We start from the raw sequence: 16,858 nt of genomic DNA, 5'->3' as shown, positions 1-16,858 counted from the left end.
TTTTACAGAAAAGAGGAACAGAAGTTCAGCCGGAGGCATCCTTACCCGCTGTAATTAGTAGACCTGAGTGCAAATTCCCCCCACCGCAGAGATCCAGAGCCTTGGCGCTGTGTCCCCAGGCGTCCCAGCGATGCCAGCAGGCCACCTTGCGGGAATGTGCTCAGTGCCAAGCACCCACATCTGCTCACAGCTGGGAGCAGGTGATGGAGAAAGAGTGAGACCCTGAATACGCTCCTGAGAGGAACAAAGGACAGGTACCAGGTTCCCAGATACATCCCGCTCCACCAAACCCCCCTCTGATGGGGCTTGGGGGGGATGAGCCGTGGCATTACAGGATGTGGGGATGGACAAAATTATCCTCCATTGCTGGAGCCCGAGTGCCTCTTCCCTAGTTCTTGATGACACCCAGCATCTGAGCAGCCACCCTTTTTCCTGAGCTGTCTACTGGTGGGACGATGACCCTCAGAGATCATTGACACCTCTTTCATTGTCACCATTCAAACCTCTTCTGCAGCCAGCGGGTCTGTGGTCTCACAGATCCTTGAGAAGGCAGCCCCACATGAAATAACTCATCTCAATTTTGTGGAATGCAATGTTTTTTCCGAGTGCAGGCTGTCACCTACTGTGCACAGGTGTATAGTCCCACCCCATGGATGCCTGAGGGTGAAGGATGCACTCAGCCACCCCACAAATATGCATGTTTTCTATGAACTCCAAAAATTGTGGGCCAAGTTCTTTAAGGGATGGGATGACTCCACACAGGTCAGGGCAAATCGTAGGGTTTGAGGTGCACGTGGTGGTTAATGCCATCTGTTGCGGCAGGACCATGCACACATCCCCACCACTGCCCAAACATGGCTGAGAGCGCTGGGGGTTGTTTCCAGCAGCACTCAGGAGGCATCAGCCCCTGGTATCATTCCTAGCTGCATGGAAGGACTTAGTGACCCAAAAGTCTTCCAAGGGGCTGTAGGAAAGACCATCTCACCTGTACAATCATCTGGGTGACCTACGTCAATGGCGTCCATGGGTGGGACAAGCCCCATCAGCCACCAACCCCAGCTAAGCTTCATTGGCCCCAGCTTCAGGCATCCAGCTGAGGTGCCCAGGTGAAAGGCCAGGGAGATATTTATATTGGATGGAGGGACTCCAGTGCATGCAGAGAACAGATTTTAAATGTCCACACTTGGGTGGCATAAATCCAGGTAGTGATGTCTCCCTGGGTCTATTGTATCACCCCTCTGGAGCTGCTCCACTCATCTCAGCAGCTTGTTGGTGTCAGGACGGAGCAGAGAGCACTTTGCAGCCATTACTGTTCACTATTTAGCCACTTGGTTTGAAACTTCCCATCCATCTGCTGCTCTTCTCCCACCACTGAGGAGCTCCCGTGGTTCCTCCCCTGCCCTCTAGCACCATCCTGCCCACCTGCCGCAGCTCCTGGCTTTGGTCCATAACCACCTTCCACCGGCAGACATCGGGAGGTTTGGCAAAATCCACGATATCACCATGCAGTGACATCTGCTCCAAATGTCCGCCCTCCACCATGTAAAATTATTTTAAGGCATCAAGTTATTAATAAAGATGATACTTCGGGGGGATCTGAAGCCCCTGCTTCAGCTCTGCAGGTGATGCTGCTGGCTCAGTGGAAAACAGCTTCTACCTCCCAGGAAAATGGTCACGGTTTCAGTGGTTTTGGAAAGGAAAAAGGGTTTCTTTCACCCTTAGAAATGGGAGAAGATGAGACGTCAGCTAAGATGGGCCATGGCTACCAAGGCCCTGGCCCTCCTCTGAGGTGGAGAGAGACACGTTCACGTGCCAGGCTTGGCTTAGCAGCGAGTGCTGAATATCCACGTCGAAACCTCTAAACCAGACCACGGGCTGCTCTTGGATAATTCTGGTCCTTGCTTCAGCCTGGACCCAAAAAATCTTTTCCACTAAAAATGGCAAATTGCCATGAAAAAAAAAAAACAACCCACCACATTTGATAAATCACCCTGTTCTGACAGGATATATTTACTTCCTTGGAGATTTTCCAAGCAGCTGTAACACTAACACTGCTGGAAAGTCTGTAGGCCTTTCTGCTTGGCTGGAAACACCAGTTCTGTGGAAATCAATGGCAGATGTTACCCAGCGTGAGATCCAGTCCCAAACCGGAGTAAGTCCAACAGCCCGGGAGACTGTGGAGCGAAGATCCCACGGGATCGCAGCCCTGCTAACACGCAAACCCCAGACACGCTCCTTGCTCCCGGGAAATCCTTCCCAGCCAAACGAGATACACTGGTATTTATTTTACAACACCTTTTCCATTTTCTCTTTTCTTTTCCTTTTCCACGACTAAGAGATAACCCGGGAACAAGCATGGCTCAATTCCCTTCCAAACCGGAGCAGCTCCCTGGCCGGAGAGAGGTGCCGAGCTGCTGATGGAGCTCCACGCAGAGGTGAACGGCTTCTGAAACGTGCAACGGCAGCCAAAGTGTGACCCAGAGGACGTAGCCCAGGCTGTGACCGAGGGGCCGTGCTGAGTCCCTCTGCCATTGTCCGTGCCCAGCCCCAGGGTGGATGCAGCAGACACAAGGATCATCTCGAGGTGCAGAGAGACCCCTGGGTAGAAGGGCCGGGTGATCTGGATGAGGGAGGGACATCTTCCACCAGACCAGGCTGCTCAAAGCCCCATCCAACCTGACCTCGACCACTTCCAGGGATGGGGCATCCACAGCTGCTCTGGGCAACCTGTGCCAGTGTCTCCCCAGTTCCTGAAGACCCGAGAGGAATGCAGACCCCACTGGATGGATTCATCTGCCCAGAGGCAGATTAACAGAGGTACCTGCAAAACGCAGGTGCCAACATCGGGTTTATTCATCCCAGGATCTCCGTACTGTCAGTGGAGGAAAATGGCCACTTTTAGGCACTGCTTGTTCTCCTTCTAAAAAGATAAAACCAGTCAAGGGAACGGCATCGCACAAGAGGGAGCCTCTCCCTGTCGGCTGCGAAGAATCATCCGGCCGTGATGTGGTTTTTCTGTACCCAAACCGGCCATCGCGCTGCACCCCAGGTGCATTTCACCACATCCCACAAGAATAAAAGGTCCCCTCTCCCTCTCTCTCTCTCCTGGCACACACAGAGCTCAATCCGCCTGCAACCCCCCAGCTTTTACCTACGGGTTCCGCAGCTTAATGAATTGACTCTTGTAAAGTGCTCGGAGAGAAGAAAGGTGTTTTAAAAGCACAAAAGGGCCATTAATATCGGATGTCAAACCGTAACAAAGAACAACTGTGCTGCTGGTGCTTTCTTGATTAGCCAGGGCTCCCCGGGCTGCATTATCTCCTTTGCAAGGGTGACAGAAACACGATACCAGCCCCTCTCTGGAAAAGTAACTTTTATTTTGTTGAAGCCATACGTTTCCAAGGATCGAGCAAAGCTCACAAGCCATAAATCATGCCCACATAAGAATAATCTCAAACAGTAATTAGTTTGCAGCAGGATGTTGCTTGTTCTGTGATAATTGCTGAGCGTTCGAGGCAGATTTCCCATCGCCCGCTCAGACACGCAGCACTGAAGACCAATGCCCCGTGCCGGTTGCAGTCCTTAGCGTTTGAAATCCGAGCACGTTAAGACAATTTTTAATAATACCGCTCCACATCTGCCCAAATCCCTCAGTGCTGCGGCCCCTTAGATTTCAAGGTCTCTCCACTTGCGGTCAGAAGACACGGTCACAGCACGGGGACCTGCTGGCCTGACCCGAGCTAGGCTGGGCAGGGATGGTGACGGACCTCCCGAGGTGTCTCAGCTTTGCCGCCTCTCGGCACACGAGCCCCCAGGTCACTGCAGCCGGGGGGTGCACTGGTGGGAGCCGGGATGCGGGGGCTGCTGGGTGAAGGCGTGGGGAAGCTGCTGTGGGTGCAGGAGCCCCGAGAAGTGCCTCGCCGTCTGCTCAGGTGGGTCAGAGACAAGGCCAGGCAGAAGGCACGAGACAGGCAGCTCTGGGGGGCAGCTGCCTTCTTCTGGATGCTCAGGCTGCACTGGGGAGCGGCTGCCACCACGTGTGCCTTCAGAGGCTGCTGGGGACCCTGGGTCCACCAGGCTGGTGCCCCTGTCACTGCACCCTGGCAGCTCCTGGGGCCTGAGCCGGCTGCTTTCATGCCTTGACAGCCCAAGAGGAGTACTGGGGTTGCGAGAGGAGCAAGGAACCAATTCCCCATCCGGCTCTGCAGCGGGGAAGGCATATTTGAGTAGAAAAAGATGCAAAGTTTCGTTTGGAGAGCATCCGCAGGCTGCTCTCTGCCTGCTGGGAGCAGTGACCTGGACCTTGCCTCTTGGACCCAAAATCCCCGTACCAACAGCTCCAAGGCAAAGGAGGGATTTGCAAAATGCTGCTGACTTCACCCAATTAGACTCCTATTGGCACACAAACGCTGCCTTTCCTTTGGAACCAAGCCGGCGCTGCTTGCCGGGTGGCCTCTCTTTCTCCATGAACCAGCCGTGGCCCACAAAAGGTGAGACGAGTTGTCCTCTGTCCCTGCTCAGCCCACCACCTCCCCACTTCATCCCCACTGTTGGCATCCTCACCAACGCCATCAGCGTCACTGCCGAACGGGATGCCAGCTGGTCAGGGATGTGCAGGCACAGCTGGTTGCGTTGAACGCAGCCCCTGAGCTACGGAAACAGCCCTCTGTCGCTGCCATGAAACAGACGAATCTTATGTAGCCCCCCAAATCTATCTCCCCCCAGCTCAGCCCCACCATGGGCCGTGTGAGGCAGAAAAGCTGCTGCATGGAGTAACTGGGCTTTCTTCAGCCCAGGACTGGCCACCAGCAACACAGCACCACTGGGTCCCCAAAGGGATGGCAGCACCGGCTTGCACACCCCTGGGACTCTTTATGCTATGGCAGATCAAGGGTCCACAACCAACCTGGCGCTGGAGGGAGGGACAGAGGTGGGGGTGAAGGGCAGGATCCATCCTTGTAGGACTCCCAAATGCCTCTGGGAGTCCAGCCAGAGCAAACGCTGTTGAGACTAAGAACATTCCTCCTGCTGGCAGCCGAACCAAGAGATCCAAAGCCCCTCCTGAGTCAAGCCCCATGGAAGGGCAGCACCCCTGTGCCCTCCTCCAGCAGTGGCGGGCGTCCCTGCGCCCCTTGTCCAGCTGCAAACTCCTGATGGTTCCCTGCAAAGCTCCTGCGTGCACCCCGCCGGCTCCGGTGTGCCAGACGTTGTGGGTCCTGGCTCACGCTGGTGAGGAGGAGGGGTGAAGAAGAGCACGCAGGGAGGACGAGCGGTGCAGAACAGGGGTTGGGTCCCCTTCCCGCAGAAGCGTGCCTGGCACCGCGCCGGCTCACCAGCTGGGTATTTACACAGCAAAACAAACGCTGTGCCTCAGATCATCCCCCCGCCTCTCCCCCCACCTGGCAGCCCATAGTCCCCACAGGAGAAAGGGGGAACGCAACCGCTTTTTCCCCCCTCCAGGTTTCTGAAATTGGCTACGGAAGGGAAATGCCCAGCAAAAGCCTTTGCTGTTAGGGCTCATGTTGAGCTTGGCCACGCTGGTCCCTGCAGCTGCAACAGCCACGCGGACCTCTCCTCCTCTCCCAGCAGCAGAGGCCCCTGCCATGAGTCCTGCCAGGACCTCCAAGTGTAAGCAACTCACCGCAAGTGTCCCATTCCCTCTGCCTCTTCCATCGCATTTGCAGGACTCCATTCCTTGACATCCCTCTGGCCAGCTTCACTGCCAGCACAGCACCGAGGGGACACTGCTGCCCTGCCCGGGGCTGGCTCCAGCCCCGCTCTGACCCTACCACTGGGTAGGAGCTATGAAAACACCAAATCACCTCATGCAAAAGCAGCAAAATCCCCCCGTTCCCCATGCTTCTCCTGTCCCGTAAGGGCATCCTGTAAGGATGTCCCTGCCGCTTACCCAGACCAGTGGGAAGGGCAGAGCTGCTTTTCTTTTGCCCTAGAGGGAAATCCAGGAGGATAATTTTCCCCCTGCGAGCTGGGCTTTCAAAACAAGCCCCAGAAGGACAGTCGTGGTGCTACCCATCCCCAGCCTGGGCACCGTCTTGTGGAGACCCCAGGCTCATCAATACCGCTGTGTGCCTGGGGAACTGTCGGCTCTCAAGGGAGGCAGGGCGGGTGGCAGCGGATTCAAAGCCAAAAGCGTGACTCCCGGGCACTGCTGGGCTTCAGAGCAGGCACAAGGGCTTCAGGGCTGAGACCTTCAGGGGCTTAGACCATCATGGAATGCCACGTCTTGAAGCTTCAGGGCTTAGACTTTCAGTGGTTACCAAAGAGCATGGAAGGGTTGAGGGAAGATGACTTTCGTATGGCTAAAGGAGAACGTTTTCCCACCATGAGAAAGAACAGGCAGCAGGTCTTTCCTCACAACAAGATCCATGTGATTTCAGCTGCCTGGAAAGGCCTGAGGACTATGAGGTACACCAGGTCACATCCCCTCCACAATGAGCACTGAAACCAACAGTAGGACTTCACCCCCATCCCTCCTCGTTCCCCATCATTTCCCAGCCCCAAATCCTTGCACCCTCACTTCCTTCTCTGTAACTAAAATCCTGCCCCGACCGTCACCTCTTCTCCAGCAGGGATGGGCTTCTGTGGAGCTCTCTGACAGTGAGTAGATCTCAGTTTTATCTTTGCTGGAAAGAAATAACCCCATACCACATTTACCACGTGTCTTCCAGAGGAAGCATCTCGACATCTGCAAATCACAGGAACTTTGTGGCTTGCACCAATAAAACCCGAACACTTTCCGACAGCAGAACTGGTGGCGTCCCCTGGCAACATTACCTCAGCCTTCTCTGTTACTCCCCCATCAGTTCATCATTATTAATGTCACTACAATAAATACCAGAACAAAATTGACAGCGTTTGGCCATGTATCTTAAAGCATCGCCCCACTCCTCCTTCACTCCGTGTCTTTGCAGCCTTGGTTTCCATCCCTATCAGTCATCAGAGGAGCCTTTAGGGACAAACCGTTTGACTATGTGACCAGCCAAGTAATAAAAGCCATGCAGAAGTGCGGCTGTGGCATCGATGATGAGCGAGAAGGTGCCCCCAATCCCGGTGGCCATGTCTGTGAGGACGGAGGGAATGGCACAGATGGAGTGGTAAGGGAAAGCAGCGAGGTGAAGGACAAACCCCACAGGGATGCGCAGAATCCTGTAGGTGAGGGATGCCACATCTTGAACAATTTCCAGGAAGCCCAGGAAGATGTTGACGATGACCCTCCCCACATCATAGGGGATGCTGATGAGCACCATGCTTATGGCTTTAAGGTAGGACACCACCCCGTTCCACAGGCTGTAGACTCCATCCAGAACTGCACCACCAACCCGCTTGATAACAAGCCACAGAAAATAAAACACAAATTTCACCAGCTCCACAAACACATAGATGAGGAGTTCCAGAAGTTTGATGAAAGGGGTAGCAATGACACCAGCCACTTTCCTCACCAAGCCACTGTCTTTGGCCTCCTGGTTGTCACTTGTTTCTACTTGCTCTCCAGAGCGGATCTGACTGACAGCCTGCAGTATTGCTTCTATTTTCTCCTGGCTTGGGTTGTCTTCCCCACAGCTGCCCTTAAACAAGTGAACTCCTGCTAGAAGCTGCTTCTCCAGCTCTCCCACCGTGAGGTCTGCTAAGCTGTTTTCATCATTAATTTTTTTGACCAGTCCCAGGGACCATCCCTCTGGAGCATCACAGCAGGCTGCCAGCCAGAGGCTCTCTGGCACTGACACCTTCCCTTTAACTCGGACACTGGAAGGAATTGCGCCTGCAAGGAGATACAGATGATCCTTCTTGGAGCAGTGAGGGACCAGAGCTTCTTCCACTACCCTCCCAATGTCTCTGTGCCAGCTTTTGCTCAGAGATGGGCTCAGAGGGACGGCGTTCGTGAGCGTGTAAGTGGCCATCTGGAAATCCTCCTCATTGAGCAAGCTGGGATTGAGCAGCCCTCTCTCATAACCGGAGCCCACGTAGTCTGAGGTCAGGGCTTGATTTGCACCAAGGCTGGCCACAGTGCCAATGACATCAGCTTCATGCACCATCTCATGCAGGTCATTTTCTGGATCGTCTATCTGAAACAGTAGAGAGGAGAGTTACTGGATGCAATTTCCCTTTCTAGAAGGCAATGTGTAAAATGGGCCTTGAAGTGTATTTGCCGTTACGACTACTACTACATGCTGTGCCTCGGACCACATCCTGTGCTCCCTCCTTATTTTCCTTGCAGTGCTTCAGAGGAGTGTATGCTCTACTGAGCTGCCTGCCCAAGCACATCAGTTTAGGCTGCAAGGGATGCTTGCAGCTCTCCAGTTTGGTCCACAGCACAACACAGCCTCCAGAATCTCAGCAGCCACCCCGCACCAAGCCTCTCACTTGTGGTTTTTTTTCTAGAAGAGATTTTTTAAGACCAATAGATGGCTTGATTTAGGGCCTTGTTCTCACCTCCTATGGTGGTGGTACCTGGTACCTCCAGTTCACTCAAGCAGCTAGCATGGCACCTTAATTCAGTCCCTCTGAACCATCAAATTCAAGCCATGAAGAAAAAAACCCCCATGGTACATAAGATGCCTAGAGAAGGCATTTACCTCTCACCACTGATTGTGTCAGAAGGCAGAATGAAGCTAGGCACCATGGCAGGTGACCCGAATTTCCCTGCCTTGAACACAGACACGGCACTGAGCTCCTAGGGCTGTCTCAGGGCTGGTCATTAGTAGTTTGAACCTCATGTCATTAATTGTCTGAACCTCGTCCTTAATGACCGCACAACTCCTGGCATCACGTGGGAGAGGATGCCATCACCGCAGGTCCTCAATGGAATCTGTGTTACCTGCAACGGGAATACATCCTGGGGCCATGCACGGAGCCACGCGCGGGGAGGTAACGAGCAGTGGGAGCAGGAGCACTGAATGTCAGGGCATGCTCAGGTCTTTCTCGGGTGGCCGCAGCTCTGTCTGCTCCTTAGTCACTCCTACCGTCACTGCCTACAGCCGCTCTGGGGGGGTTGCCAGATTGTCATTTTCTTCCCCAAATTAGAGGGTGAGCATGTTGGTAGAAGCTCGGGGGTGGCAGACTGTCTCTGGCAGTCGCTGCCTCCTGCAGTCACTGCTTCAGAGGCTGTGGCCTCAGCTCCCAGCACTGTGCTGGCCCAATTAAACCTGCTGTCTTTGCTCCTGGCCTACAGGCTGTTTACTGCACTGTATAATACGTACTTTGGAGACATTTATGGCAGACAGTTCATAGTCTACCTTGAGTCACTCCCCCGTCATCCTTTTCTTGTTCCTTGGCCATCCTGCCGTGCACTTGGACAGACGTACAACTACGTCTTTGCAACCTTAGAGTTGGCATCCTCTTCGTGCCGCATCCCCCCCCTTGCAGCGCTGCGTCTACCTGCGCTGAGAGACGGGGTGGAAGTGCCATCAGCAGTGAGTGTCAGCAGCTATCCATCACCCTCGCCATAGGAACTGAGCTCTGGCCGGCCTCCTGCATCAGCCAGGCCCCTGTGGTCCAGGCTCAGGGCTCCCTCTGCACCAAGGCTGGTCACAGTGCCAACGCTGGCGGTTGCGGAGAGCTGCATTACCCCCATCTCCTGCTAGGAGGTTTCTTGCGCTTCGTTTCGAAGCATCTGATGGTTATTGCTTCAGGACCAAAAGCAGCACAGCGAGTCCTACGTACTGACGCACGAGTCGTAGCTTTTTCTAAATACACCACTTAAAAAAGACTTATCCTGCACTTCTGCTGCTGCCTTCTGCTCCTCTTGCTCAGACACCCCAAACTCAAGGGCTGCAGTCCACAAAATCACTGTCCCGTCCTGCCCCCCCAGCTCATTCGCCTTATCCTGATGCAATGACGGTGTTGTGCCATGGAACAAAGGACACACTCCCGATGTGTTTAATCCCATAGTACAGGTGAGGAGGGAGTGGGTAGGTGGGCAAGGCTGTGCCTGGGAACTGCCCCCCATGGTATGGCCCTTTTGAGCCTGACACCCTTGCAGAGACACCCATCCCCTCTTGCTCCCATGGCAGTGCTGCCGTACGACAAGGACACGTAGACCCAAGGCAGGTCAGCTCTGTCTCCTGGCAGAGATTCCCAGCCTACATGAAGCAGACGGTATAAACTTAATTTTCGCTCCTTATGAGCCGAGGCATGCAAACCTTGAGGTGCCGATCACGAAAATATGTCTCTGGTTACCTATTCAGCTGCAGGCTTTTGCACATACCACTGGGATTGTTTAGGTACAATTAAAAAAGAACATGATAAAAATGCGGCCGTGTGCTGTTTATGCGTAAGGTTCTGACATCACTGAGTTATGCTTATAATAACTCATATTATGGTTTGTAATAACCCATGTGTAACTGAGGTTTTCATGCCTCCTCCAGCTCAGCCCAAACGGCAAGCTGTCTCCAGCACTGCATCTAATCTGCATTGCAAGCTGCCTTTCCTCACTCCTTCAAAAAGCTTTTGGTTTGTGTCACCGCCAAAGCATATCTGCATCCACGGAGCCAGCCACGAAGCCATCTGTCCAAATAACCTGGAATATCTAAGGGCAAGATCCGAGCAGACAGGTAAACACCTCACTCAGAGGACGGGGATTTAAAAAATGAATTATGCATCTGAACACCTGTATGGATGTGAGCACCTAAAAATACTTCTATGTTTCATAAAGTGGGAGTTGCAGTTTCACAGAAGGGGCGGAGGCAGAGGGGGATTAAAAGTGTGGCAACACACAGCTATTAGAGCCGGCAGCTTCCACCAAGTTTGGCCATTTAACAGCGTAGGACACTGTTACCTCCCACCTTCCCCAGCCCAATACCATCCCAGCCGAACTTCAGCATCCCACCCCCCTCGCTGCTGCCTCAGGCATGCTCCTGCCTTTGATCGCAGTGGAAATATTTCATCCAACCTTAGTGTGAGACTTGTTTCTCAGGGAGGAGGCATGGTGCGTCTTACACCAAGGTTTCTGTCGTAGGACGGTCACATGAGTGGCTCTAGAAGTACCTGTTTCTCTTGACTGTCTAGCAAGAGAGGTGGCAAAGGCAGCTCAGGGGAGGCTATAGCTGGGTGATGCAAACCCCACCTTGGTCATCTGGCTGGTGGTAGTCATCAACCAAATGAAAACACAAGGTGATTCATCCAGTCTATCGTACGTTGGGACAGAAAAAGCAACTCCAGAGTTTTCCATCTCTCTCTAAGCTATAGAAAGAGACAAACCCGCAGATTTTCAGACCACTGAAACAAGAGGAGGTGAAAGCCACCTACGTAACTTGCTCTCAACCCCTAGACAACCTGTGGCAGAGCATGTTTCCAGACCTGAGCCTGGCGGAGTCCCACCAGGACCCTGCTCATCAGCCTACCCTTCCTGCTCTCTAATTTTTCACTAATTGCTGAATTAATTCGCTGTTTTCCAGCTGCCAATCGGCAGTGGGTGGCACTGACATTCCTCGCACTTCTCACCCAATTACTGCTTCTGTGCTACACTTGGCGCTTGTTTCTCAGGCAGACATTCCTGAGGAGGCTAGGCATGCAGGGAGTGAGAGGGTGCCCTCACCACTTACATCATTACCCAAAAAAAAAAAGGCATGTGACAACCCTGAGGCCCTCACCAGAGAGCATTTTTACAGTGATTGCTTGCTGTGCCTCCGCACGTGCATTTGCATGCACACAGGCGTAAGCGCATGCCACGGTGCAGCTGAGCCTGCTCATACCCTGTCTTGGTGAGGAAATTACCCAGAAGATAGGCAAGATATAACCTCATGGGGCTACGCTGCAGAGCAGGTATTGCTAAGGGTTCCCTTCAGCAGACGTCTGACCTTTCCTAACCATCTGACCTAGCCTTGATAGGAACACGCATAATGTGTATGACGTGACATCTCTTCCCCATTTTCTTCTCTCAGATCCAGCGTGGTGGTGCTTATTCCTTGAGTTACAGAAATTTTTTATAGTCCTGATATCTTCCCCTTACAGATTCTTCTGCCAGTTTTTTTTCCTACTATTTTCCTGTCTTGGACTGAGTTTCCTCCAGTGAACTGCAGAGCTGCTACCTCCCACTTCCGAGACACCTGCATTTTAGCATCAGTGTAAACTAAGAACAGACACACAGCAATCTACGGGGATGCTCTGGAGATGCAGAACAGCTAAAGGTAGTGCCTGGCCAATTATTTCTGGGGCTGTGGTACAGTTTGGAGGCAGGAGACGCAAGGTTTGGGGGCTCTGGAGTGCTGGTAGGGGTGATGATAAGGTGAGGGGCGAAGAGGCATGGAGCAGGGAAGGTAGGAGAGCCAGCTGGAGGGAGGTGCTCCAAAGCTGCTGTGGAGGGGCTGCCTGCTGCTCCATGGCAGCAATGGCTTTCGAGCCTGCCCGGGCAGGTCTTGGTGAGTCAGACCACAAGGAACAGGAGGAGATATGGTGGCTAGAAGTGATGAAGGGCATCAGCGGCTGAGGGAAATGGGAAAGGATCTCATCTCTGCCTCTTTGCCTCCATGGCACTGACAGCAGATTCTCACTCTCCTAGATCCTCTTTGTGCTTTAAAAATTCATCACCCTTCCTCAACACCATAATGGCAGAGTCTGTAAAAAGCTTCCCTCTGTTTTAAAAGGGCAGGCAGACACTTCCCCAGCCATCTGTGAAGTGGAAGGAGGGCAGATCAAAGGGCCCTTGGGAACTTCTGCAACTCAAAACCCAGCCCAGAGATCAGGCAGACAGTCCGAGGTGAGGATGGGGACGTAGGATCTCCTGTCTTCACTGCCTGTGACCTTGTGGCCTTAGTATCTCATTACCCCACAGGAGGAAAATTAACACGGCAGCCGCTCTCCTGGGACAGGGGTGAGCTTTGATTCTGGCTCCGGCACCCGAGGGCCCTGCTCCCACCACGCTGCGCGGATGCTGCAGCCATCCCTGACCTGACGAAGCACCCTCGCACCCTGCCCATCTCTCCTCAGCTCAACAGTCGGGGGTAGCTCGGTGTTTGCTACAAAATTCACCATTATTACTCCTGAAAGACCTGAAGCGGGGCGGGGGCGGGGGGGGAAGAAAAAAAAGAGGTAAAGAGTACTTGTTTTCTTAGGACACCAGCAATTTTTCAAGGATTTCCTCTAAATATAATAGCCTGAAGGACTTGCTTAAACATGCCAAGTGTCAAGGGAGACACAAACCACTGAGGCTCTGGCAAAATTCATTTTATACTACACACTTCTGACCCAACTGGAGCCCACACGCTCCAGAACACGGCAACTCATTTCCCTGCTGGCGTCTGCAACACGGACACAACAAAAAGCTGCAGCAGCCAACTTGGTGAACCGCAAAGGGATGTTTTATCCCTGCGCAGCGAAGCTGAAGAGTTTTTATCAACACTGTGATCACGCTGGCAACAGAACAAACTTCAACTTGACACCGCGGTGTTTTAACCCCGCAACCCACCGGCAGCGCCCACCCCCCCCCCCCCCCCCCGCGACAGCCGGCTGGGCAGGACAGATGCATCAGCCGGTGTCAAAGATGACTTTTTCTCCTCTCCTAGCCTTCATTAATAAGCCCCCACGGGACAAGGAAATATTTGTTTGCTCGGTTCCAAGCACAAAAGTAAGTTCCGCTTGTGCTAAACTGAAAACCAAAAAAGTTCAACAAAGCTCCTGCCCCCTTTAGAAAATCCTATCCCCAGCTTCCCCCCCCCCAAAGGAAACGTTCTCCAGGAACATTTGCTTTACAGCGAAGGAAAGGCTGACCTACCTGCGGTTCGACCAGCCAGCTCTCCTCCTCATTTTGGGCTGGCTTTGTATACTTAAAAGCTGAATAAAGAGGGATTTTGTCCTTAGTACTGTAGAGGGTTGCAAAGCGTGGCTCTTTGTTGTACTGCTGACAGATTTTCACGTGGAAAGGCTCCGTAAACCCTTCGGGTGGAACTTGTCCAGGGAAGAACACATTACACTCAGCAAAACCAGTTTCATCCTCTCCAACAACTCTGCCCTGGGAAAAGCCTGGGAAAACTGAGATGCAAAGCAAAAATACAATTGACGTCTTCATGGTCCACTCCCCGGAGCTGAGGGAAGCCCCGTCTGCCTCCGCTGGGTCCGGCAAAGGACCTGTGCTCTGAGTCCATGCAGCAGCGAAGCCAGAAAGCGTCTGGAATTCGGGTGTAGCGTGCGAGGGAAATGAAATACGAAACCGCAGCCGATCCCTCCGGGAGCCAGCGCGTTCCGCCCGCAGCGCCTTGAGGGACCGAACGTGCGCCGGGCTGCGCTGGGACGGGCTGCGGACGCCAGCTGCCCGCAGGAGATAATGCCGAGCAACCTGGAATCATCAGGGCTCGTTGGGAAGAGGAGGAGGAGGAGGAGGAGGGAGGCCTAGGGCGGTGCGGGGCTGGAGCTGAGCAGCATCGGCCGCCCGGGCTGGGGCTCCGCGCCGGCGGGGGTGTGGTGTGCTGCATTGCAGCAGAGTCCCCGGCAGGAATTTTGGCTGACGCAGCCAGAAATCTTCCTGGGGCTGCCAGGGGGGATGCTGCAAAGTCAGATTCACCACACCGAAGAAGGTGTTAGCTGCCCTGCCCAGCTGCGAGCCTGGCTGAGGGAGAGGAAGAAGAGAGGTGGCAGGATGTTGGAACTGCTGGGAACCCACTTCGCCCCTTTTTTAGGGGGTCTGTCACCACCGGTGCTGTTAGCCACGTGCTGCTAAAGTGCCTGGGAAAGGTATTCTCCCATCTCTCTCGGAGTATAATGGGCATCCAAAACCCTGCTGTGGAGCAGTATCACCCCACCTTGGCAGACTCTTCCTCAGGAGAGACTGATAAGAGGCAGAAGGATGAAGACCCTCGGATCACGTACCCCTAATTAACTCCCACTTCTGAATATTTTGACCAAACCTACAGAACTGGCCAAAAAAATTAACAATAATAATGAAGAAAATCTAGCTAAAGGGAATGAAACTGCTCCTCTGAGTTTATGATTAGCAGAGCGACCATCTGCCCGGTGAACAGTCGGCTATGATGTCCCAGCTACTGCTGGGTAAAAAGGCTGTGTTCCTTCAGTGCTTAGGAAAATTAATGTTTTCAGAAGAGAGGGGATGGAAAGGAGACTACAGAGCAGTGTCTCAGACTCAAGAAAATGCGCATGTTCCCACCCAAGAGTTAGATATGATCAGCTGTGTTGCCAAAAACTGAAAAAAATCCTGGGTGCCAGTAAGGCACAGGTCCCTTTTATAATTTCCGAGGAAAAAACTCCAAGTGCCACCAACTCACAAATGCTTTGCAGACAGGGTAGGAGTAGTCTATATTGCAAATGACGAAACGGGACAGCGGGTGGCTAAAGGTCAGAGAAGTAGCCTGTAAAAGCACTAAAAATAGACTGGACTCTAAGACGATCATTCCTCTACGCAGGAATGACTTGTAGAAGTAGCAAGGCAAGGAAATACCTCAGCACCTCTTGGTGGGGTGTTAGCAACTCAGGGAGACAGAGGCGGGCTGGCCAGGCTGGGGAACAACAGGAAATGTAGTAAGTGGACTTGGCTTGGGTCCAGGCAGATGCCCGGTCGCCCAGCCCTGCCAGAAAGAGTTAGTCACGTTCAGGAAAAACTATGGAAATTAAAGCACAGATACGGCATGACCCGAAGACAGCAGCTCCAAAAGACAGGCGTAAAATTTCATTTTCCTGGATGTAAAAAGGCTCCTGGGAAATCGAGAACTGAAGCCAAACCTTAGCTATTAGATATTTGTCTCATCCCAGGCTTGCAATTACCTAGGCAGCAGAGGAAAGTATTTTCACAAGTGCGGTAAGCCCTGGTCCCCAGGGAAACCTAGGCCAGGTGATGCCTTTAAAGACCCCACTCCAAGACTGACCCGCATTACCCTAGGATAGGCATGGTCCCAATCCAACATAAAGGCAGCATGAGGTCTCTTAAGATGGGCATGACAGTGACCAGCACACTGAGCAGATCGATGACTTCTACCAGGAAACACGGACATCCTGCCTCTGCCCTGGACCTGCACATCAACCTCCTGCAGCACCTCTGTCTCTCTGGGACACACAGCCCCAAGCTGTCTTCTGAGCCTCACGGGCTTCTTATCTGCTTTTTGGGAACTCTGAGCAGCTCTTTCCTTTCAGGCGGTGAGGCTGGGACCTGCCTGCCTATTCACCTCTGTATTTACCAGCAAATGGATAACGCTTGACTCAACCTGAAGAGCAAGAGCCTCAGGCTCTCATCTCCCATGAAGAGCATCGGTGTGAAAGCCAGCATGGAGCTCCACTCCCTTACTCCCAATCCCATTTTCTTTCCATGCAAGGCCCCTTTCCAGTTTCTATCCAATTTAAGATAGCTGTTGCAATCCTTGAACGTGGAGCTGTATATTTTTTTCTGTTCTTGCTAACATCACTATTACTGAAGAGGCTAGTGCCATCATCATGGTGTGGCACTTGCTGTGCTGAGAAGATAAAGGCCAAAGGACTGCCCTGCCCTGGGAAGATCACGCTCTCAGCCAACAGATCACAGACAGACAGAAGAGTCAAACCCAGTGAGACGGAGTTGGTCAGAGGTTTTGAAAACTCAGTGCTACAGTAGCACGAGTATGCAGTAGCATGAGCCGGCGGTGGCAGGGTGGCCTCGCAGGAACCAGGGCTGCCTCCTCCAAACCCACCGAGGGGTGAGAGGGCAACAAGCCTAGCCATGCCAGCGGTGCAGGCAAGGACCTGATATTTGACATGATGGAGGAGAGGGAGCCCAGGGAAGATGCAGAGAGACAGGCGATGTGGTCAAAGGGACACATAAATAAAGTCGTCTCTCAGTGGGAGGCAGAGGTGGGTGGGTGGACAGGAGAGGATGTAGGCAAGAGAGTGCATGGACACAGACTTTGCAAGGCATACAAGAAAT

At 53.1% G+C, this 16,858-nt stretch overlaps 1 protein-coding gene across 1 annotated transcript; it reads right to left on the bottom strand.

Moving 5' to 3' along the window:
• Positions 1 to 3,356: 3,356 nt before the first annotated feature.
• On the bottom strand, positions 3,357 to 14,462 carry ENDOD1 (endonuclease domain containing 1). The gene is made up of 2 exons (XM_063329548.1): positions 13,730 to 14,462; positions 3,357 to 8,084 (listed from the first exon to the last, which is right to left on the bottom strand). Exons 1-2 carry the CDS (start codon positions 14,021 to 14,023, stop codon positions 6,951 to 6,953), a joined length of 1,428 nt encoding a protein of 475 aa, XP_063185618.1. The 5' UTR covers positions 14,024 to 14,462; the 3' UTR covers positions 3,357 to 6,950.
• Between the last annotated feature and the right edge of the window lie 2,396 nt (positions 14,463 to 16,858).

The sequence above is a fragment of the Chroicocephalus ridibundus genome, chromosome 1, assembly GCF_963924245.1.
Source record: "Chroicocephalus ridibundus chromosome 1, bChrRid1.1, whole genome shotgun sequence".
NCBI lineage: Eukaryota > Metazoa > Chordata > Aves > Charadriiformes > Laridae > Chroicocephalus > Chroicocephalus ridibundus.
This window is presented reverse-complemented; position numbering and strand designations above follow the sequence as displayed.